This window comes from Scophthalmus maximus, chromosome 1 (assembly GCF_022379125.1).
Source record: "Scophthalmus maximus strain ysfricsl-2021 chromosome 1, ASM2237912v1, whole genome shotgun sequence".
Classification (NCBI taxonomy): domain Eukaryota; kingdom Metazoa; phylum Chordata; class Actinopteri; order Pleuronectiformes; family Scophthalmidae; genus Scophthalmus; species Scophthalmus maximus.
The window spans coordinates 13,657,488-13,679,251 of record NC_061515.1 but is presented as its reverse complement, the minus strand read 5'-3'; the positions used below and the strand labels follow the sequence as shown (position 1 = coordinate 13,679,251).

The window sequence follows — 21,764 nt, the reverse complement described above, 5'->3', positions numbered from 1 at the left end:
GGGCCACTGCACCCGGGAGAGCGGGCGATTCTTCAACCACAGATTGTCTTCCGTGACAGATGTAGGACAACTGTCCCCGAACTGAACCGAATGGCGGTCGCCCTGTCATCCGTGTGGACTTCACGTGAGGTCTGTTTGACTGTCAACATGGCCGTCAGTCAAGTTTAAGTGCAGTATTATATATTTGAATGCAGGTTTTTAGCTTCAGAAGCGTTGTCAGGAAGTGAAGGTGAATATGATGTCTCTCAGGTAGTATACCTGCACTTTGCATCATGCAGACGTGGTCCAAGAGCCAGTTGGCATCACCATCAGGATGCATTGTTCAGTCCAATTATAGATGTGCTTCTTCTGGTCTGCAGCACCTGTTGCTTCACCACATCAAACATGTCCCTTCTCTCCACGGCTTTACTTTCATAAGGCCAGTATCGAAAGTCTTTTCACATTTAAAAATGTTTGCGTGTCACTGATAAATGTTTATTGGCTGTTTTTCCAGATGGTAGCGGGGGGGGGTCAAACATTTATCGGCTCATGGCCTTCCCTTTTAATTTAAAGTGTGGATTAAAAAGAATAATTAAGCTTTGTTAGAAGCAAGCACCAACCAAATGTGTCTCATTCAGATGTGACCTTTCAAACCAGTAATTCATTATAGGACTTGTATTACAGATTACAAATTTACTGAACTACGTGTCATGTTTATTTAATTATTACAGTTGTATATTACATTCTTAATTGAACCCTCTGCAAATACCTTCTAAACCCTTAATACGTTAAAGATTGGTTATGTAGTAGGGGAGGAGCAGTACAGTGTCTTAGTACAGTGTTGTACTTACTATAGGAAGCGTGTTGTCAAGACAAATTTCCAGTGTTCTACTTATTTAATACGTAAATGTGTAAAAGTCACAACAAGTTAATGTATGTTTTACTTTATTTAGACAACAATTCCAATACAGATTTTATAGACTATAAAACATCTCAAGGTTTTAGACAACAAACACTTGTTTCTCTCATGATCTTTTGTCTAAGACACACATGAAAACAATCACACATGCACATTTGAATATATGCAACCATGGAAGTGGTAACTTTGGTACGGCTATTTATAAAAAAAATATGAAAAATACAGTACCTTACAAGGCAAGTAATATATATATATTTACACACTTAAATTAATTGCAGCAGTGTTTTTCTCATAGTCAGAAATTATACATTCATTAAAAAAAACTGTCTTTATAAAGACAGAGCTTATCTCTCCGCTCTTCCGTCCCTCACTAGTTCTTCCTCCACGCCTCCTACCTCTCTTATTTTCCTGGCCTCCTTCTCTGCCTCCTCTGCTTTCCTCCTCTCCTCTCTCTCTGTCTCCATCAGCCACGGCCCTCCCAGGTAGCTCAGGATCTCCTCCGGGCTTCCACGCTGTCGGGGCTCAGGGTGGAGCAGCTCCTTGAAGAGAGTCATCACAAGTGGGCTGAGGCCCTGAAACTGTGAAGGAGGAGGGTTGACTCTGTGGTTTTCCTCCATGATTGTGTAACTGTCATTGTCCCCCTCAGCCCTCCACTCAACATCTCTGACCTTCTCCTCCTTTTCCGCCTCACAGATGAACCACTCTTTGTACCTACGGTAGCCACGGTCATCACTGGTGCTCTCCTCCCAGGGGAAGCAGCCGGTTAGTAGGCAGTAGACGAGTACACCGAGGGCCCAGCTGTCTATACAGGGCTCCACTGTTACCCAAATGTCCTCCATCTCCTCTTCAGTCCCGTCACGCTGCCGCCTCTCCATCTCCTTCTCAGCCTCCTTAGCTGGCTCCACCTCAGGGGTACAGAAGGGCGACTCGTACCAGACAGCTCGCACAGAGGTCCCGATGGCCCGGGCCAGGCCAAAGTCACCCAGTTTGACCCAGCGACAGGAACTGTCGCACAGAAAGATATTCTCAGGCTTGATGTCACGGTGGACGAAGCCCAGGGAGTGGAGGTGTGTGACAGCACCGCTCAGCTGGGACATCACCCTCTGGACACACTCTTCATCCACCCCGACCTGCAACAGAGGCAGTCTGGATCAGTGGTGCCTCAAGAACAGAAAGCACGCTCTTTATAACTTAGTATGACTTTGAGTCTGAACAATAATACAGGCTAGATGAGTCTTGTTAGAACACTACATTGTTGGCCCAAAGGCAAACAGACTCTGCGTCACCAAAATGGTTGGTGACGCTGTTGGAGACCCCTGCTTTACTTCACATGCTCACTCTTCATTCAGTGAGAACAGGGTGCCCTTACTCTTATCAGTAGTCTTTTATGTTACGGCCAGTGACACAGAAGAGGGCAACTGGAAACTGTTATCTAGCACGTCTCTGTTTTTTTCGCTGACAGAAATGAAAGCTCAAAAACGACTAGATCAGCAGTTACATTTTCCATGAATTTCTGTCTATGACTGCCACACTGAAGACATACACAACACCAAGCCTTTCAGACTGTTGCAGCTCTGCATTTGATGGAAACTGGTCTCTCAATCCACATCCTCATCATTTGCATATGCTACTGTTTATTTGGGACACTTTTATTATGTTCAAAAGCAAAATAAACAAGTTCTATGTTCTTTACATTATAAAATGAGGGAGGTTATCTCTGACTTCAAGTCACTCCTGACTTTTTCAGTATTTATGTGCTGTGACACAACCCTGTATATTGTAAAGGTAGATATTGAAGTGAAACCACCTGAAATAAGTTCTCACAGAAATGGTCATTATCAACATTCATATCGACTTGCAAACCTTCATCAGAAATGTGGTTGGGAGTAGGTGTTTTTTATTAATTGTTTTAGAAATATCCAAAGGGTAATTCTAGAAGACGGGGCTGCAACCCAACATAACGTTTATGCAATTTTTTGACCTGCTGAAACTACAGGAAATGCTCTCTATGCTTCATGGCACGTTAGGCCGTCCATATCATGCGGGGCATTACCAACACATTTCATGCCACAACTGACCTCTGACACTATTACACTGTAGAGGTCACCGTACAGTCCAGCTTGCTGGGCAAACACATAGTAGGTCGGTGTGGAAAAGAAGATGCCAAGAGCCCGAGTCAGAGAGGGATGGGTGCAGTAAGAAAGGGAGAGATTGTATTCACGCAGGAAAGAATAGAGGGAGGTAGACTGACGAGGGAAGAACTTCAGGGCCATAGGAGTTCCTGACAGGAATGAAGCAAGATGAAATGGGTTGAGTACCACAATATCGCATCAGCTTACTGAAAACAACTGTCATCATTGATGGAATCTGAGTGTTGTCCATCATTGACACTGTGAACAAATATAACTTCCCCCTTGGGGAGACTCTGTTTCACAGCTAAGACCCCAGTTGCAGCAACTCTATCCCAGAGAATGTACTCAAGCACTTCATCACAGCAATAGAAGCGCAAAAGGTTGAGTAAAACACTATCAAAAGACAGATCTGTCCTCACATTAATGCAGCGCAGAGCCCACACAACATCCCTAGTTTCTCCATTAGCGAGAAACATGAGCCTGTGAAAATGTGCTGCAGTGGAGTTTTACCATTACTTTTACTTCAGATTAGGCAGTTTGAATGGAAATTTCACACTCTTACTGGTTGTTTGAATTGAGACGTAAAAGGTTTGAACTGACGTGACCTTTCACCTTGAGTCGTGCATTTACCTCTCTTTTTGTGTACCGCCAAGATCACCTTTCCATACGATCCCTCTCCAAGGAGCTTAACCACCTGGAAGTGTTCGGGTACTTTCAGACTGCTCATGGACTGCGCCGACAGGAAGCACAGCTCATCAAGTTCTTGAGCTGCTGCAGCCTGAAGAGAGAGCGGGCGCACACGCACACACACACACACAAATCCATATTCAATTTCTACACATGATGATTGCTTCAGTGGTGTGAAGAGAAAGGAGATCCACAGCGTGAGTGGCATGTTTAGATATTATGATTGAATACTTCACAGAATGAATCTGAATATGAGGCTCCACATACTAATGTGACACCTGAACCTGCGTCATGGCTCATTGCGTAGCGAGGACCTTTCAACTTAAAATCTCATATATCTGATTAGTTGGAAAAATAATGTCTGACAAAAACCACTGTCTCCAAGGTTTATTCATTTATCTTTACATGCTCAGATTTAAAGACGCGTGTGCTATCACAGCCTGCGTTTGGCAGAAATGTGTTGAACATTCTGGGTTATGTTATCGCTTTGATCTGCATTTTCCAATAGCTAGAGTGATGTATGTGTGATCTGAACATTTGGTCCTGTCATTCAGTCTTCACCGTCACTCTCTGTTTTATGAAATCAAATCCATACTGACTTCCTTTGAAGTGTATCCCCCTCCACATGCCCGAGCAAATTAGGAAAGGGCTAAACACTTAAGACACACAGTTTAACACAAAACGTAAAGCGATTGCAGGAGGATTACATATTTTTACTTTTGACCCTACACGTTGCGTAACTGGGCTTAATTACATTACTTCTCTTACACGTCTGCAGACAATAGCGAACCTTCTCACAGTTATTGCGCTAATCAAATTTTCTGGTTTGTATTGAGATAGCAAACTTAATTATGGTCTTCAAAATTTTCCACTGACTAATGCCATGCCAGAGGTTTAGAAAATGGATCTCAGTTTTGACTTGCTGCTTGATAAACAAATGGATCTGATGTGCAGCCAAAAATAAGAGTACAGGTTTCAGCCAGTCCGAGACAGAAATTATAAGACAGCTGCTTCAAGATCAGTGGTGTATGATGTGATGCTGCTCTACAGGTGCACCAATAAGCTCCATCTTTTATTTATTATCTTCTTTTCTAATTTAATTTATTTCTCAAAACGTTTACTTTACAAAACATTAGCATTTGAGACAGTCCCCAGATGCACTGAAAGTAAAACTGACGACATGATGTTTCTAAAGGGCACATTGATATAACTTACATTATGGGAAACCAAATTAGAATCTAGATATAAAACTAGGTATAAAGATATATTGTCGGTGTATATTTGTTTATGCCTTTTCACGCTTTTGAGCTCAACATCAAATCCCGGTCGGGTTTCATTCACACAGTGGTTAACGCGGGTTGTGATATCATATTATTACATTCTTCCGCTGCTCTTCATTGCACTCGGGCCGAATGAATATAATTTATTACATTCTGAACATTGCTTGTAGCTGGATGTCTATCCAGGTCACAGTTTAGGTTTGATTTAGTTGCTCTGACATACAAATCATCACGCATGCATCCAAAACGTTTTTTTTGCACGAGGAACATCCAATTTGTCATTTCCTTGCAAGCTGAGATGATTATTAATTAAACCCTTAGCCGTTTATTGGCCCTTGGCATGAAGCAGAGAGTGAACGGAGGTTTTCATGAGGGCCGAAGCTAACTTCATTAACACATTTGAAGTCCAGTAGAGGTGCTCAACTTTACAAGTTGAAAATCCTTTCATCAGCAAAGTAAATCAAACCTCCGCAGTCAGAGAAATGTTGCAATAAAAATCCATCAATGAATTTGTGCCATGCCTGCATGTCATCACCATATTGTTGCAAAACACAGTTGCAATATTGTATATGAAACCCACAACCCTTTGCACATAGAGAGATTTGTTGCATTCATGTGTTTTTGTTTGCGATGCTTTTGTGTGTTTGTTTTTCGCAGCACAATGTGATGACTTGAATATGAGTTAAGACATAAGACTGTTAGTCAAGTGTGCATGTAAAGGTTCAATGCACTTACTGTCATTTTCTGTTCAGTTGGTTGATCTCTGGTCACTTTGTCTTGACGCTTCTCAGCATCTAAAGAAAGACTTGGGCTCCTAGCAAGCTGCTGTCAGTGTCACCAGCGGCTGTTTTATGCTGGAGATCTACTGTGTGTCCTTGAGGCGACTGATAAATAAATCGGAATTGACGTTGATATTTTTTGCCTTTTTCTCCGTGGGTCCTTGCAATAGCACTGCAGCTTTATAGAGGAGGGTCCTAAATGATTGCTGGAGACCTGGATATTGACTATGTGCTTCTCCCCGAGAGACCCACTCTGAACTCTCTCCCTCTCTTTTCCTACTCTTGTGCCAACTCCCTCTTACAGCCTCTCGCCTGCCTGCTATGCTGGCAAATACGCGTGAACCAGCTACAAGGTATTTCACCCCCCAAATCCCACCGCCACACCTCACAACCATTCCCCGTGTGCTCCTCTCCTCAGTCAGACAGACCACATTAACCCATCACTCTCCTGCCGCCCCTCTCCCCAGCTGTCACTCACTTTGTGCACATATACAGCCCCAGCCCTCTCCTCCCCCGTCTCTTTCCATTTCTCTCCCTCTCTTTTCTCACCCTCTCCAGTCCGTCTGAGTCAGGGAATTTGCCCCACAGTGAAGGATTCCTGATTTAATCACCAGGTATGCTGGAATGATTGGAATAGGCCAACAAGTTGTATCCATGATCCCTGAATCTAGCTTGGATTACAGTTAAGTGAGCCACGTGTGAGCCCTTTCCAACATCACTATCCTTTTTTTCCAGTATGTCCTTCGTTCTCGTCTACATTTGTGGGTGACTAAATGATATGGTTTGAAATTCATTAAATCCATCTCATTTCCCCATGACACTACTAAGTGTCTCGTCTCTGCAATGAAGAACTGAAGAGGTTTTCATCTCCTAATTTTTATCATCAGCAAATAAACTTTTCCCGCTCGTCTTACTCTCACATTCTCTAGTCATAAAATCTCCCTGTATCTCTTTCCAAGAGCATGTTATTGCATCTCACCGCACACTGATATAGCTAACAGCTGAAACGTTGCCTTACAAAACAGCTTTATTCTGCACTTTGCTGTCTACATGCCGGCTCTGTTTCCTACTTAGCACCAGCTGCAGGTCAGCACACTTTTCCAGCTCCCATGGCTTTGACGCTCTCCTCGTCTTTCTGTCCACTCATATAGAATTCCCCTGGTACTACATACTACAGGACTATTATTGCAACCGGCTAGATGGCTGTGCGTTATGTAACACAAACACTGGCTGCTATCACAACGGTCACTTCTCAGGTTACAACCGCTGCCATGCTGAAGCTTTCAATGACCAATATGCATTTCCATGTTTGTGCTCGCACCATAGGGTCCTTTGGCCCCTGCTGTGACAACCAGCGTCGCCACCGCACCAACAAAACATTACGTTCCTCACTTGCTTTGAGTTGATGCCAAGAGAGAGTGACTTTCATTCACAAATATGCATGCACATAAGAAGCACACGTACAAAACGTAGACACTATGCACACCTGAATGTTGATGATGGTGTCTTGCATATTCTATGCATTAGAGCACACACTTAGTAAATATTTACTGACAGTTACTGGCAAGTTGTGTGATGTACTGTATGTCTTTCTTATTTCCATTTATATTTTTGAGTGCTTTTCTATACTAAAACAGGAAATTGTTTATGCTTACATAACAGATGGTCCTCTCTTACAATTCTCTTTTGCTATATTCTTTGAATTAACCAGATATAAACTGGGAGAAGATGACAAGACTTCTTTACCCTTCTTTTCATAGGAGAAACGTAGCATTAGTTGCCATAATATTTTATTCAGATTTATATTGGTTTTCTAAATTTATTAGCTAGAGACTACAGATTTTCTTCTTATGCTGAATCAAGGGTAACTGGACTTGGTTGAACACCTTAGTGGCTTCTTCTGATGAGACCTCTTGAATGCAAGGTGTAATGTCCATTTGTCATTGACTGAACATTTCTTTGGTCACGATCTGGGTGAGCGAGAACATGCACAGATTTGTTCTTATGTATTTCACAACACTGACCTACAAATTACAATTTCAGGGTTAACAATGACTACATTCAACCTACAATCTATAGTAATCAGAGACAACAATATCGTACATGAACACATCACAAAAGAAAACACTCTGCTTATAGTGGAAAATGTGAGACATGGAACATGATGTGGTGGTCAAAACAGAGTCAAGGTGTCTCAACCTACACTGTTTCAGCAGATAAGGGGTTGTATGTCTGTGACGTAACAGTGGAACAACACCTGTCAAAATAGCTTTTATGCGCGTTATAATCGCCTCCTTTTTTGGGGGGGGTGGTTATCTTAATAAGATTAGTCTTTCCAAAGCGGTGAAACAGTCCATTACAGTTATATAGTTTGTTCGAGTCATGCTGCAATAGTTCCTTCAATCCGCTCCTCCCAGGAGAGAAGGCAAAGATAAAAGGATAAAGAGTCGCAGGATAAACAAAGGGAGCGTGTGACACACATGCATGCCAGCTGTTACAGTGTTGTTCTGATCTAAAGGGCTTACCGAGGATTATTTATGGTACCTCACACAGGGAACTGTGAACAAAGCTCTTCTGGTTTCTCTTGATGCTGAAGTTAGTTGAAGGATGCCTCTTTGTGGACAGTGTGGGCTATAGCATTACTGAGGAGAAACCACAGACAGTGTGATGCATTACATTACACGATTTATCAGTGAAGTTTAGGTCATGGTTATCTCACTTTAATGAAGGTTTTGTAGACTTTATCTTAAAGGTGGAATATATTTTTCACAGTGAAGGTCTCATTGTGATTTCACCTGTTGCAAATTAGACTATAGTTTCAAGCCCCCCACCATATTGTGGTGATAATTTCCTTTTTTTACTTTGGCCATTATTCAAACAAAAGAAAAGGGATAGTTTTAAAAACCTCTGTTACAAAGAAACAGGCATTGGACCAGGTTGTCCACTGTATTAAGCTTTTATGTTATTGCAAATGTATTAATCAAAACACAATATTTCAGAGACAAAGCATATATGGAAGCTAATATTCAATGATCATTGTGCATCATCATCTGAATTATTTCTCTGCAGTAGTAGTTTGGTGTGAACGAAGAGATCTTTATTATTATGAGAAGTGTAAAAATATCTTTGGTTTGCTATGAGTTTATGGCGCAACAAATTAGACGATGGTGGCCACCGCAGTCTAGTCAATGTATGGGAAACACTGGAATTTCTACTGATAGCAAGTTTGATTCAGTTTATGAGTATTTTTAGACAGTATTTTTAGACATATGCACCCCCCCCCCCCCCCCCCCCCCCCCCCCTGCAGAACCTTGGAGGACCCTCTATGGGTGTGTGAGGCTTCTCACTGCAAAACCCATTTCATTTCACTTATATGTCTCTGTAAGTGTGTATTACATACGTATATTATAACTGTTTTATTCAAGATGGGTGCTCATATGTTTCTAAAAAACAATCCCTGTAGTGGGGCGTAATGACATCAGTGATGCCAAGGACACGACGTAAAATTCGAAGGGCTATAGCTCAGCAGCCCATTGGTCGATCTCATTGATTGACACGTCTATCGAACCGTCAGAGCCAGGGGAATGGACGGACAGCCACCAAATCCCTGTGAACAACAACATTCAATGACTTCAAGGGGCCGAGCACACTGTGAGGAATCTGAAAGGTCGAAGCCATTTCCCATTAGTATCCCTCCGCTGAAGTCAAACAGCACTGGACGGGCCATATATCAGCTCAAAATGACGCCCTGTCCTTCTTTTTGCTCGTCTTCGGCTGCTTGTTCGATCAGAAACACACTGTTGGAATATGTGGAGTCTGGGCTTGGCTGTGATGTGTAGCTTGTGGTGTTAGTATGAAATATCATGACAGTTATACATGGACATACTGGACATGTACAGTTATCGTGTTAATGCAATATGCTGATTTAGTTGCTTGGTGTTTTAATTGTGTTTTTTATAGGTGAAAATGGTTGATATTGGCGTGTAGCAGAGTTTCTCCCCGTTCTGTGCATATGCTATACGACTATATTGCTTAATGTTGAGCATAATTATATGTGATTGGTTCTGTATAAACTGTATAAAGGTTAGTATTGTCCTGCTAATAAGGTTGTGGAGCAAGTAAACAAAATAAAATAAGATAAAATACAACCCATTCAAAAATGTTCACATGAGCTTGAATGACGATGTGATTCCCATGGATTCATTTAAGAAAAGATAATATAATAATCCTTTATTCAGCCCAAAACAGAGACATTTGGGCGTTACAGCAGCAAAGTGGACAGCAGAATTTAAAAAAGCAATAGGTATAAACAAAATATAAAAATATAAATACTATATATAGAGCAATAACAATAATTGCACATGGAGAATAAATATCTAAATATTGCACAGATGGTTATTGCACAATACGTTTCTATCTCTCCCTGCAAGGCTTTGAATATTAATAAAGCATCACTTTGGGTTTCTTTACATCCAGAACTTTATTTCTGGCGGTTAAAAGAGATGAATGAATTATTCACAAGTGCCTTACTACCGTCCCGGGCAAACAAAGCTCCGGGGGGTGCGGTCTTTCCTGTAGCCGAAAACGGAAGCGGAAATTCGGCCATCTCCTCGTACAGTCGAGCTACAACAGGGTCAGTACACACTTTATTTGGATATTAATTGTGTGTTGTCAACTTTTTTTTTTTTTTTTTAAACATTTTGGCTCGTTATTTGTGCGCGTGTGTTCCGCATTGCCCCGAAGCGTGACGTGCACTCGGTAACGGTTGTACAGTGGAGCTGTCCTGTTGCCAGCTGCGAACTGGCAACAGCTAGCTGGCTAACAGCTAGCTGGCTAACTGCTAGCTGGCTAATCTTCCCCAGCAAGTGATTTCTTCCACCAGGTAACGTTAACCGCTGTGTGCAGTCTGGTGATATCACCGCCGCGACCTGTATTCCTGTGTGTCCGCTCACTCGTGCCCAGACACCGCCTCACCAACCCCCGGGGAAACTTTACCCCGACTCCGGAGGCAAAGTGCTAGCCAACTGTTTCGATTAGCTTTGGATGAAAATGGGCAGAGTCGCTTGCTAAGTGCCCCTGACAGCTAACGTCAGCTGGGCTAACTAGCTCTACTGAGTGCTCCTACACTTGTCTGTCGCGCGTGGACTCTGTGACACCAACGTCTCCGAGGGGACCTGTTAACGCACTCGGTCAGCGGTCCCTTCACGGTCGCTGGTCGGCTGGCGCCTCTCGCGTTAACGTCTTGCCGGCTGTTAGCATCGCGCCGCGGGGCTAACTTGGAAGGTGTGACAGAGGAAGCTGGAGTTGTGTGTCTGTGTTGCGATTGTTGTCGTTGTCTGTGAGCGGGCTGACGGGGATGGGACGGGGGCAGCTTCCCCATGCGACCGTGCAGCGTCCACTGACAGCGGGGGATAGGTGAGCAGTGGTTTAATGGCAACATGCAGCTCCGTTGGCGATCTAACTGTGGTTTTCTGTCACTCAACTGTTTGCCACACCAGGTCATCTAGCTCATCACTACTAGTTGGCTGTGTGCTGATTTAAGTAAGGCACCTGTCTATAAAACGATAAATTGATCGTTTATTATCTGCCCCCCCTCATGTCAGATTGTTGTGAATCACTGAGAAGCGGCCTGTTCTGTCCCTTTATCAGAGATCAGTCTGCTTGTCTGAACTTTGGTACAGAGCTTCAGGAGTCAATGTAATGACTTTTGCAATGGTTTACCTTATGTTGAGTTGTGCAACATGGTCTCATATTTGTCTGACCTACAAATCTATGCCAGCTAATTGCGTCAGGCCAATTTAAATCTGTAATATAGTACTCAAGAGAGCAATGTCCTTATTCATATTATTGAGTCTATTTAGTTCAGAATGTTGAAAATAGTTCTCAGACTTAGAGAAAGTTATATTTTAAAATGGGGAGACATTTGTTGAGACAAAGTACATTTTTCCCAACATTGCCAAAATGAATGCACACATATGGAGCTCCAACAACTAGTTGATTGATGCATGATTTGATCTGCAGATCTATTTTGATAGACAGTCATTTATTTGCAGTGGGTGGGATGGGTTCATCGACTTCTATCATTGTCCTTTGGTCCATTTGTTTTTGAGAGATGGCAGTTAAAGGAGAGGCCAAGCACTATCTTTTTGAGTTTCTATTAAATTGTCTTTGTTGAACTTGTCTGACAACCACCTCTCGCGTCTTTAATGCAGCTGAAGAAATGAACATTTGGTTAGAAAATGCAGATTGTTGCAGTTAGTAGGATGCATCTGGTCAGCAATAATATTCCAGCCCGCTGTGTTAACAATCCAACAGAAACAATGGTCTGCAGGTACAGAGGATCCAGTTCAGTGCCACAAAACCATTCTCCACATGCCATTACACCACCAGCAGTAGACGGGATGAGTCCAGGCGGCTTTCTGTCAAACTCACATTATGATGCCATTGTGGCTTTACAGAAATCATCATTTATTGAGCCAAACAATTTTTTCCCGTTTTCAATAATGTAGATTAGTTGATAAAATGCTCCATTTACACACAAACCACTGTTGATGACTGTCAGGAGTAGTTGTCTGTTGTATTTTTCGAGATGCTCTTGTACTGTACTTATTTTTTGTTATGGTCATATTTGCATACTTTTGGTCCATCTGTTAGCTACACATCTCCCTGTCCCACGTACTACCCTCCCAGTGGGTGATGCAGTGTCTTTAGTCGTTCGTTCTGGGTGAATTCTCAATCTCTCTCTCAGGGCTGCTTTATGTGCTATCAATCTAATGAAAAGGAATATTATTACCTGGCATTAAGGAAATGGAAACATGTTATTATGTAAGAGGCAGCAGAATTTAAAATGGAGTTTCTGTTCAGAAAAACTATTTATTTATTACTATTGTTCCATGTTTTTACCCTGATGAAAAGATAAAGATGTGTTTTTTAAAAAGTACTGACAGGTTCATAAATGAGTTTAAGTACATACATGTACTTGTGTGAAGCACATATCTTATTACTCAAACTCTTTTCTCCCAACTCAGGTTTAAACCCCGTGCTTAGCCTAAACACACGCGTTGTTGTTGTTGTTTTTAAAATTGGTTTAGGAATAATCTGTTCACACTTCCTGATTATTAAAATAAAATCCAATAAATTTTCTGTTCATAAACAATTAAATGCCTATGTTTTCTGTGTCAATGAGCCTTGGCTTGGATAAGTAAGATGGAGCATAGAACTAATATGTTGTATCTCTAACTCTCAGCCATGTGTGGATCAGCCACAAATCATGTGATTACTGTTGCTGAATATCTCCCTTGTCCCTATTTTATAATGGTTACTTGGGAAATAGTCCGAGCATTAGTTTTAACTAGACTATTTGTTGTGATCCGGCTGTAACATTCAGTAGGAATTCATTTTTAACGTGAGTCTCAATCTTGCTCTACAGCTTCCACCTCCCCTCGCCTGTGGTTTTGAGACCCAATGTTGCTACGGGAAGAACCAGACAAACTGAGACAGAGCACGCCGTGAATGAGTGGTGCGTAGGTAAGACACAAGAAGACCCCAGGAGGAGAGACCCTTATTCTGAATCGTGTAACAGGTGTGCATGGCGTCGTCTTTCCCCCTCTGCTGATCCCAGCAGTCACATAAAATGTTCTTTGCCTCTTTACTGTCTGTATTGTATTGCTTATACTTTACAACCCTTCTTCTCCATCTACTGTTCAGATTGAAGCAGAATTTGGTGGTCAGACTGTTGCCATGTCGACCTCATCGCTACGGCGACAAGTAAAGAACATCGTCCACAACTATTCAGAGGCTGAAATCAAGGTTGAGTGTCCCTGTGTGCTTATCTGGCTTTTCTTCTTCTTTCTTTTACACCTACATCTCCCACATTTTCATGACTTGATTGAAGCCAATGTATCTCTGCACCACAGACGACATTACGGCTGCTGAAAATCTAATATTTCTTTGAAGCAACCTCCTCACTCTTCCCCTCAACAAACACAGTACAAGATAATTTAATCAGATTCTCCATTCATGAGTTGGCCTCCCTTTTGAGCTTGTGTCGTGATCAAATTTCATTGCTACTTATAACGCCGTGGCCTATTATCACTGGGTTTTGGTGGAAGATAATTAAAGTCTGTCTCTTGCCTTGGTATCATCTAGGTTAGAGAGGCGACATCCAATGACCCATGGGGCCCCAGCAGTTCTCTGATGTCAGAGATTGCTGACCTGACCTACAATGTTGTGGCCTTCTCTGAAATCATGAGCATGGTATGGAAGCGCCTCAATGACCACGGAAAGAACTGGAGACACGTGTACAAGGTGTGTTTGGAAGTTGGGAATAACTGTTTTGACAATATATTACTATAAATACTCTCATGCACACCACACTGACACAATCGAAATGCTGTACAGATTGGAGTACTTCTCGGTATGAGTACCAATATCTCTTTATTTTGTCAGCAGTGTAATGGTATCATGACATCAGAATGTGTCTAAATTCATTCCTAAATACTGTACAGCAGTATTTTTTGTCACATAACAACATTACAGAGCCATGCGTCACTTTGCATAGGTGCAATAATTACAGTTGTTGCAACACTGTGATGATGTTGTCTAAGTGTCTAAGTTCTATTTGCTGTTCATAGACGTCAATGAGTAAGCAAAGGAGTGTTTTCAGTCACCGCCCAAATCTTGATGATTATATGAAAGATATTGATTAGTTTTATGCCTTTTTGAGCTTTTACAATGTGAGTTATTTTATTGTTCCGAGTCCTACACTTGCTGTCTATTTTAATGTGAATGGATGTGGAATCTAGTATAAGGGAACATACTAAATGTTATAATATTTACATTTCCACTACCTCCAGTATACAGACTTTTTTTTTTACAGCTGCTCGGTGGTTGTGATTTGTATTTTGCCAGGCTATGACTCTTATGGAGTATCTAATCAAGACGGGTTCAGAACGTGTTGCCCAACAGTGCAGAGAGAACATATACGCAGTCCAGACCCTCAAGGATTTCCAGTTCATAGACAGAGATGGCAAAGACCAGGTACACACACACACACACACACACCCACACCCATGTCCACGAAGCCGTACATACAGTTATAGTGATTAGCGACTAAGGTCCACCTTTGTGGAATGCAGACGCACTTTGTCAAACATGCCACCTGTGGTTTATTCAAGGACGTTTTACAATGAATCTCTGACCTCTTGTGCAAACATACAAAGCCAGCTATAAAAGTTTTTATGGCTTGTTGATGGCTGAAACTGTTGTGAGTTTACAAGCTAACAATAATGTGTACAGTGTAACCGACTACAGTAATAATTTATTTGATCTGTTTCTGTAATGTTTGACCATGGCAATGCTAATTTACCTGCATTTTTCCAGGGGGTTAACGTGCGAGAGAAAGCCAAACAGTTGGTAACACTGTTGAAAGATGAGGAGAGACTAAGAGAGGAGAGGATCCACGCCCTCAAAACCAAAGAGAAGATGGCACAGACCTCCAGTGGTGAGATGGCTTCTAGTTAAACACATTTTACAAACACCAGTATTATAGGGGGTCTCTAGTTCAGGGTAGTTTATAACGTAGAACAGGCTCTGTGTTTATTGCATATTTGTTTCTGATCTAGCTTCCTCGGCTCCCTCAGCACCCAGCCTGGGGGGCAGCTTGTCATTGGGCTCCCATTCTGGAGGGGCAGATCCTGAGCAGGCCTGGCCACAGAGCTCCGGAGAAGAAGACCTGCAGCTCCAACTGGCTTTGGCGATGAGTAAAGAAGAGGCCGAGCAGGTAAGACAAAGCAGCCTATTGGAGATACACACACCTGTGTGCACAGAGGGATATTACGTTATTATTCACTATACACCTAGATAGAACTAGATTTCTCACTGTGTAACCCCCTGACCCCTCCCAGACTAGCAAGGACCCTCTGGAGGACGCAGAGCTCCGCTATGCACTCACACTCAGCAAAGAGATTCAACAAAAGGTCAGGGGCAGAGCGTGTGCCCAGCTGACTGGTCAGCCGGTCTTCAACCATCTGTTTTTCTGTCAATTACTCGAAACGCATATCACGTATCGATCAGTCAAGAAAATGAATTCATGCTCATATTTGTGGTGTGTAATTTAAGATAACAAACTTGCATCAGACTGCAAGTGACACTGAACTTTAGAGATAATTTAGTTTGCTACAATCTCACGTTCTTTTATCATGCTTGTGCAAAGTAGGTGCTTTTCAAATTCTTGTCAGGTTGTATTACAATTTCATAAATGTTAGCACCCAAAGCATTGATTAACTCTTTAACTGTTGAATTTGCATGTCATTGGCACATATTTATCATAATTGACTGATTGACCGATTGATTTATCAGCTTCGATGATCTTTTCCTGTCACCCTCTCTGATAGCATGCATCCATCTGTAGTCCTGATATTAAATACACTCTTTTCCTTACATGTTAAACCTTCTTCCTGTTGTTTTAACTTTCTTGTGCTGTGGTAACTGAGTGTCTGTTTTATGCAAGTGGTCACCTGCCTGCACCAGATAACTGGTTTAGTTCATGACCTAATGCAGGGCCTTTAAATGGTAGTGCTATTGTTATTTTTACTTCCATTTCTACTTTTTTTATTTGCATTTTTTATGCTCCAGGTTGATTAGATGATAAGTCCACTACATGCAGCTTAAAGACTGTTTGAACCTCCAGTATTTTATGCTGGGGAGTTATTAATTAAATTTTAGGTAATCTTGTGACACCAGTTCCGAGTTGGCCTATTTCTGTGTAAAACTGCAAAAAAAAAAAAGTACATCACTCCTCTGATTTAACCATGTTTCGGGGAGTGTTGTGGGATTTAGGGATCAGTCGATTTACCTTAACTATCCATTGACTGTAGATGAAGGTTGAAAGTCACAGTTTCAGTTTCCACACTCAACAATTCATACTTAAATTGCGGAATGCTAACTGATCTCAAATCCGTCCCTCTGGTGTGCTTTCCAAAGGTTGTGTCTCTCAGGTTGCTCACATCATGGTTGCTAACATCATGGCGTGTGTGATTGGCAGGAGGAGCGACTGCGCAGAGGCGATGACCTGAGACTTCAGATGGCCCTCGAAGAGAGCAGGAGGGAGAAAACAAAGCCAGAGGAGGTGTGTGTAAAATGTATTTGCATTAATCTGTCTCTGTGACTACGTCTACTGCCAGCGTGAAGGCAGAACAATAAGGTATATGGATCTGAGGATGCTGATTCCCAGGAGCCCGAGGCACACGCATATATATATATATATATATATATATATATATATATATATATCAAGAGTTGTGGTCAAATTTTCACGCACGCGCTTCTAAAACTAAAATAAGAAGTAACAAAATACAACAGAGACAGCAACAAGTGGCGAGTGCTTAAAATAGCTTACGGCTTGTGCAGATTAACACTTGCAACTGCTGCTCAATGCAGACCTGCTGCAAAGTTTCTCTCTTATTAACAACATTGGAATTAACAGACATTTAGATTAGAATATGAAAAATAAGTCTAAAGAACAAGACTGCTACAGGAATACATCCATTAAAAATATTTGTATTGGACCTTAAAAAAACTTTATTTATTTTATAGCAGCTGAGGGTAATATTTTATGTTTATTTTATTAAATGTCATGGCGGTTACTGCAGTGTTGTCAGTGGCTTCACCTATGTGTGCGGTAAGGGAAAACAATCAATACTGTGACAGCCCTCTCTCTGCGTCAGCACTACGCCAGCTGTTACTCAGCACCGTGTCTCAATTTGGATACTTTAATTAGTGCCCTTCCGTGCAGTGCACCGTGTACTCTATATACTTATTGGTGTAGTGTGTGACTTTCGAAAGGTTAGGCTTGTCTCAAAAAACACAGCCATTGTGCACTTACTGGAAATGTTGGTTGCAGTGTTTGACTTGACAAGGAACTGATTACATCTTTGATGTGACTGTATTTATTCTCCATTTCCACCTACTTCTCAGATTTGTGCACTTCCTCTTTAAACACTAATCTCAGACTGTGTGTCCTCAGATTTGTTTCTGATGTCAGTTGCTCAGTCATGGGATATTCTTTTGTACAGGGCGCTCTGATGGAGCTAAGTGCCGCAGACCCCTGGGGGGTCCCTGCTGCTGCTGCTGCTGCCGCCCCTGTGGGCTCTGCTGGGCCCTCACCTCCACCCACAGGTCCTGCCCCTGCTGCCTCGGGCCCCTGGGGCGCAGCCCCCTCAGATCCATGGGGGTTGGCATCACCCACGTCTCCTACAAGCTCTGACCCATGGGGTGGGGGAGCCCCACCCACTATAGGCCCTCCTCCAGATCCCTGGGGAGAGACGTCCAACAGAATTAACAACGTTGACCCCTGGGGAAGCTCAGGTATGCAGCTGCGACACTGGTCCCATTTTTCCTCTGTGGAAATGTCTATGTGACTGAGCATCTAAAAAGAATTGTGTCCTGCTCTGTGGATGAAAGAGGAGGTGGAAACCTCTCAACTTTTACTCCTCTTCACTCTACCATTCCAATTCCTGTCTAGACAACATCCCTGTAACATTTTCTGTCATGCCACCATGGTGTCATATCTTCTCACCCTCTCATATGCTTTCAGTTTATGAGAAAGCTAGCATGCTAAACTCATTCTCCCTCTGTGTCTAAACCAGGGATTTTATCCTCTTGTTTCTACTCAGGACTGACTGTGGCTATGTCTCAACCAGAGATCTCTCTTCTCTTGCCCTTTTGTGCCATTTGATTGTATGGGGTAGCTCTCATTATCTCTCCTTTACCTCCACTGAACTTCATAACATGGCAGACAGACGTGGAAAAATCAACCTTCGTCTGTCCTTATTAGTCCAGTCAGTGGTATAGCAGAGGTCAAGGAGAGAAACATCACATTTGGAACCCAGCCCAGCTTCCTGCTCCCTCCTTATCGTGGCTTGTACCTGTAAGGTGTTGTGTTAACCCTCCCCTCCCCTGCGTCTCCTCCCCTCCCCTGTAGCTGTGACCCCCCCAAGTGCCGACCCCTGGGGCCCCTCAGTGCCTCCCAGCACTTCCTCCTCGGGGGGCCCAGTAGACCCCTGGGCGAGGGACGGGCCTGTCCCTGCCTCTGACCCTGTCAACTCCGACATCTGGAGTGGCAACGCCAAACACACTAATGGCACAGGTATATTCACACTTAAAGCTACATGGACTCACAGACACCGAGTTACTGGGACATTTCCATAGTTGAAACATGAAGCTACAGACTCAAATGCTCACAAAACACTTGTCTTGTCCTACATTTCATCTTCCTCTAGTACATGTTGTAATTCTGTGTTCTATTACAACATGCCTGACTTGTTTCTTTTGCCCCCGACCTCAGGAGACCCAGAGCGACGAGGGTCCTCTGCAACAGGCTGCGACAGCACCGGCTCACCGGTGCCCTTTGACCTGTCGTCTATCGGTTCATCCCTCCCTGTTCGGAAGACTCCAGAGTCCTTCCTCGGCCCCAATGCAGCGCTGGTGGATCTTGATTCTCTGGTGTCGTCTAAACCCAAACCCAAACAACCGCCACCTCCCTCCATCTCTTCCTCTTCAGCGCACAACCCTTTCCTCCAGAACACAGGTTAGTTACAGCCATCAAGTTCACTGTGTGGAAGAGGTGGAAAGATGTTTGTAGAGTGAAAGATGAGATTGGACTTTCCTTATTCCTGGAAAGTATTTTGCACTGTTAGGTAGACACATGATCCACATAAGTTATACACAATCAACTACAATAAGCGAAATAGTCGAGGGCGACTTGAGGTTTATAAAAAATGTAATGAATATAATGCATTGGCAAAAATTACTCATGAAAATGGGCTCGTTCTTTTAACTGTGTTGTCTAATCATGACCTCTGACCCTCAGGCTCATCTCCTGCTCCTGGCATGGCAGTAACTCCAGGCAGCACCATCTCAAGTCGGGGGGTTTCACCCATACCTGCCTCCTCCAACCCGTTCGGCGTGGCTCCGACCATGACTTCCATCTCACCTCAGCCCTCATTACTTGGCCTGAGTGGCCTCCGCACCAGCCCCGTGCCTCCCAACCCCATGCTGGGCATGGTGCAACCAGGAATGGGCATAGGGCCGATGAGTGTGGGCATGGGTCCTCCAGGAATGGGCCTGGGCATGATGCAGGCTAGCCCCATGGGCATGCCCTACAGCGGTCTCTCCCCTATGGGGCCCCCCGGCTCGGCTCTGCTGGGGGCCGGAGGTGCAGGACCCCCTCAGCTGATTTTGGGTGGGCCCACTCTAACAGGAGGGGTGATGGGGGCAGGAGGATCAGTGGGAGACGGAGGAACAACGGGAGCTAGCACCAACCCTTTTCTTCTTTGAGGAAATGTCACCACTCACTTTCGCTCACTTCTTTCAACCTCTTCTGTCGTATCTGCTACCCCCTTCATTCATCCCCCTTCAACACAATTTATGTCCAAAAGAAAAAAAAATGTCTACATCTCTATATTTCAAGAAAAGAAAAAAAAAAGAAAAAAAATCAAAAGTTTATGTTTCTTTTCCTTCAAAAAGCATTATTTCATTTCAGAATTATTTTCCACATTTAGCTACTTTCATTTCAGTATGGGTTATTTTGGGGTGGGAAATAGAGATTTATTTATTTTTGTTTTAATCCTTTCTGTTCTGTATCGTTCTTCATGTTGTGTTTTTTTTCTGTCCTGTCTGAGATGAAGGTAAGTCTGTGAGAGCAGGAGTCTTTCAGTAGTGTCACTCTATTCTAATATTACTGCACTGAGAGAGAGACGGAGGGCCAGGGGACATAGCCACTTACAAACTGAACAGAGAAACTGTCGTACCTGCCTCTTCCTCTTTTCTCCCTCTAGAATGAAAACAAACACTGAATCACTGAGGTGGAACGAGTGCATGAGGGATGATTTTTAATGAACTCCAGACTTGAGATACGGACTGAAAAATCTGCATTAATGTTTCGGGCACAATGTGGTCAAATATTTTCAACTATTTCAGTTTTAATTTAATCTAATGTTAAATGTAATTTATTTTTTTTCCAATTTTTGGGAACAAATAAACAAGGAAAATCAAACATGATGCCATTTAAATCAAATGTGTATTTAATTTTTTTTCTTCCTGATTATTGTAGAAAACTAAAGAGAGCCCTGACATCTGTGGTCTGATGGGGAAACTTGGCAGGGTGTTTATTTGTGTGTGTGTGTGTGTGTGTGTGCGCGCGTGCACGTGTGTGTGTGCGCGGGTGCGTGCGCGTGTGTGCGTGCGTGCGTGCGTGCAAAAATGTGTGAATAACAACCAAAATGCTCAATTGTGAGTGTTAGTGTGCAGATGCCTGTTTGTGTGTGTCAATATCTGTCTCCCTTTTTTTCTGTCCGATCTTATTTCGTTGACTCAGAAAGGAAGAAAACATTATTTTATTTTTTAAAAATTGTCACGTATTAATTCTATGTAATGTTGGGATTTCGAATGAGGTATTATAAGGGTCACACATTTCTCTGCCAATCTTATTTAACATTTTTTTTCTCCCCTTGTTAATCAGAAACATTTGGTTTATTCTTTTTCCCCCCAATCAAATTTCACATGGGATCCCTGGTGCACAGGTTTCCCCAATCACCGCTTCCCCTGTGTGTCATCCCTTGCTCCTTCGGGGAGGGAGAGCTACTGATGCTTCATTCGAAACGCAAAGACTATTATTTCAATGAATGAAAGAAAAAGAAAATGGGGATTTGAAGACACGCTCCATGCTGTTATTTTAATTTAGTTAGATGAATTTATTGTTATTTTATATCAACAGGAAAAAAATATCTTTTATCGGGTAAGGTTGAATTTTGTGTGGTGTTGACCGTGAACATTCACATTCGCAAAGTAAAATGGAAAAAAATAAAAATAAATTTATGAAATAAAATAAAATCACAGGACGTGTGTTTGGATCGGTTAATGCTTGCTCTGTATTTTATGCTTATGTCCATTTCCCATATGTGAAGTGTTGTAGTTTTTTCCACTGGGG

The 21,764-nt window shown here is 42.6% G+C and overlaps 2 protein-coding genes across 9 annotated transcripts; one reads left to right on the top strand and one right to left on the bottom strand.

Annotated features, from left to right (window-relative positions):
* Positions 1–671: 671 nt before the first annotated feature.
* Positions 672–6,148, bottom strand: sbk3 (SH3 domain binding kinase family, member 3). Its single transcript, XM_035642444.1, has 4 exons — positions 5,733–6,148; positions 3,661–3,808; positions 2,977–3,179; positions 672–2,028 (listed from the first exon to the last, which is right to left on the bottom strand). The coding sequence occupies exons 1-4, from the start codon at positions 5,736–5,738 to the stop codon at positions 1,243–1,245; spliced, it is 1,143 nt and encodes a 380-aa protein (XP_035498337.1). The 5' UTR covers positions 5,739–6,148; the 3' UTR covers positions 672–1,242.
* A 4,150-nt stretch (positions 6,149–10,298) lies between these two features.
* epn1a (epsin 1a) lies at positions 10,299–21,675 on the top strand. Of its 8 annotated transcripts, none has more exons than XM_035641590.2 (13): positions 10,299–10,409; positions 13,206–13,303; positions 13,484–13,585; positions 13,925–14,083; positions 14,687–14,815; positions 15,158–15,278; positions 15,400–15,557; positions 15,682–15,753; positions 16,821–16,904; positions 17,851–18,142; positions 18,759–18,923; positions 19,122–19,364; positions 19,647–21,675. In XM_035641590.2, the coding sequence occupies exons 3-13, from the start codon at positions 13,517–13,519 to the stop codon at positions 20,111–20,113; spliced, it is 1,959 nt and encodes a 652-aa protein (XP_035497483.1). In that variant the 5' UTR covers positions 10,299–10,409; positions 13,206–13,303; positions 13,484–13,516; the 3' UTR covers positions 20,114–21,675. The 8 variants fall into 8 exon arrangements, with proteins under 8 accessions (XP_035497483.1, XP_035497510.1, XP_035497459.1 ...); XM_035641617.2 differs by having other exon boundaries at positions 13,206–13,358; positions 15,418–15,557; XM_035641566.2 differs by having other exon boundaries at positions 13,206–13,358.
* The last annotated feature ends 89 nt before the right edge of the window (positions 21,676–21,764 follow it).

What these genes read in the sequence shown, in the direction of transcription:
- epn1a (XM_035641590.2), top strand. Translation starts at nt 13,517, where the DNA reads ATGTCGACCTCATCGCTACGGCGACAAGTAAAGAACATCGTCCACAAC. An exon ending in GATGGCACAGACCTCCAGTG is followed by an intron (nt 15,279 to 15,399) that starts GTGAGATGGCTT and finishes TTTCTGATCTAG; the next exon opens with CTTCCTCGGCTCCCTCAGCA. An exon ending in CAAACACACTAATGGCACAG is followed by an intron (nt 18,924 to 19,121) that starts GTATATTCACAC and finishes CCCCGACCTCAG; the next exon opens with GAGACCCAGAGCGACGAGGG.
- sbk3 (XM_035642444.1), bottom strand. An exon ending in GGCGGTACACAAAAAGAGAG is followed by an intron (nt 3,180 to 3,660) that starts GTAAATGCACGA and finishes CATTCCTGTCAG; the next exon opens with GAACTCCTATGGCCCTGAAG. An exon ending in ACAGTGTAATAGTGTCAGAG is followed by an intron (nt 2,029 to 2,976) that starts GTCAGTTGTGGC and finishes CCTCTGTTGCAG; the next exon opens with GTCGGGGTGGATGAAGAGTG.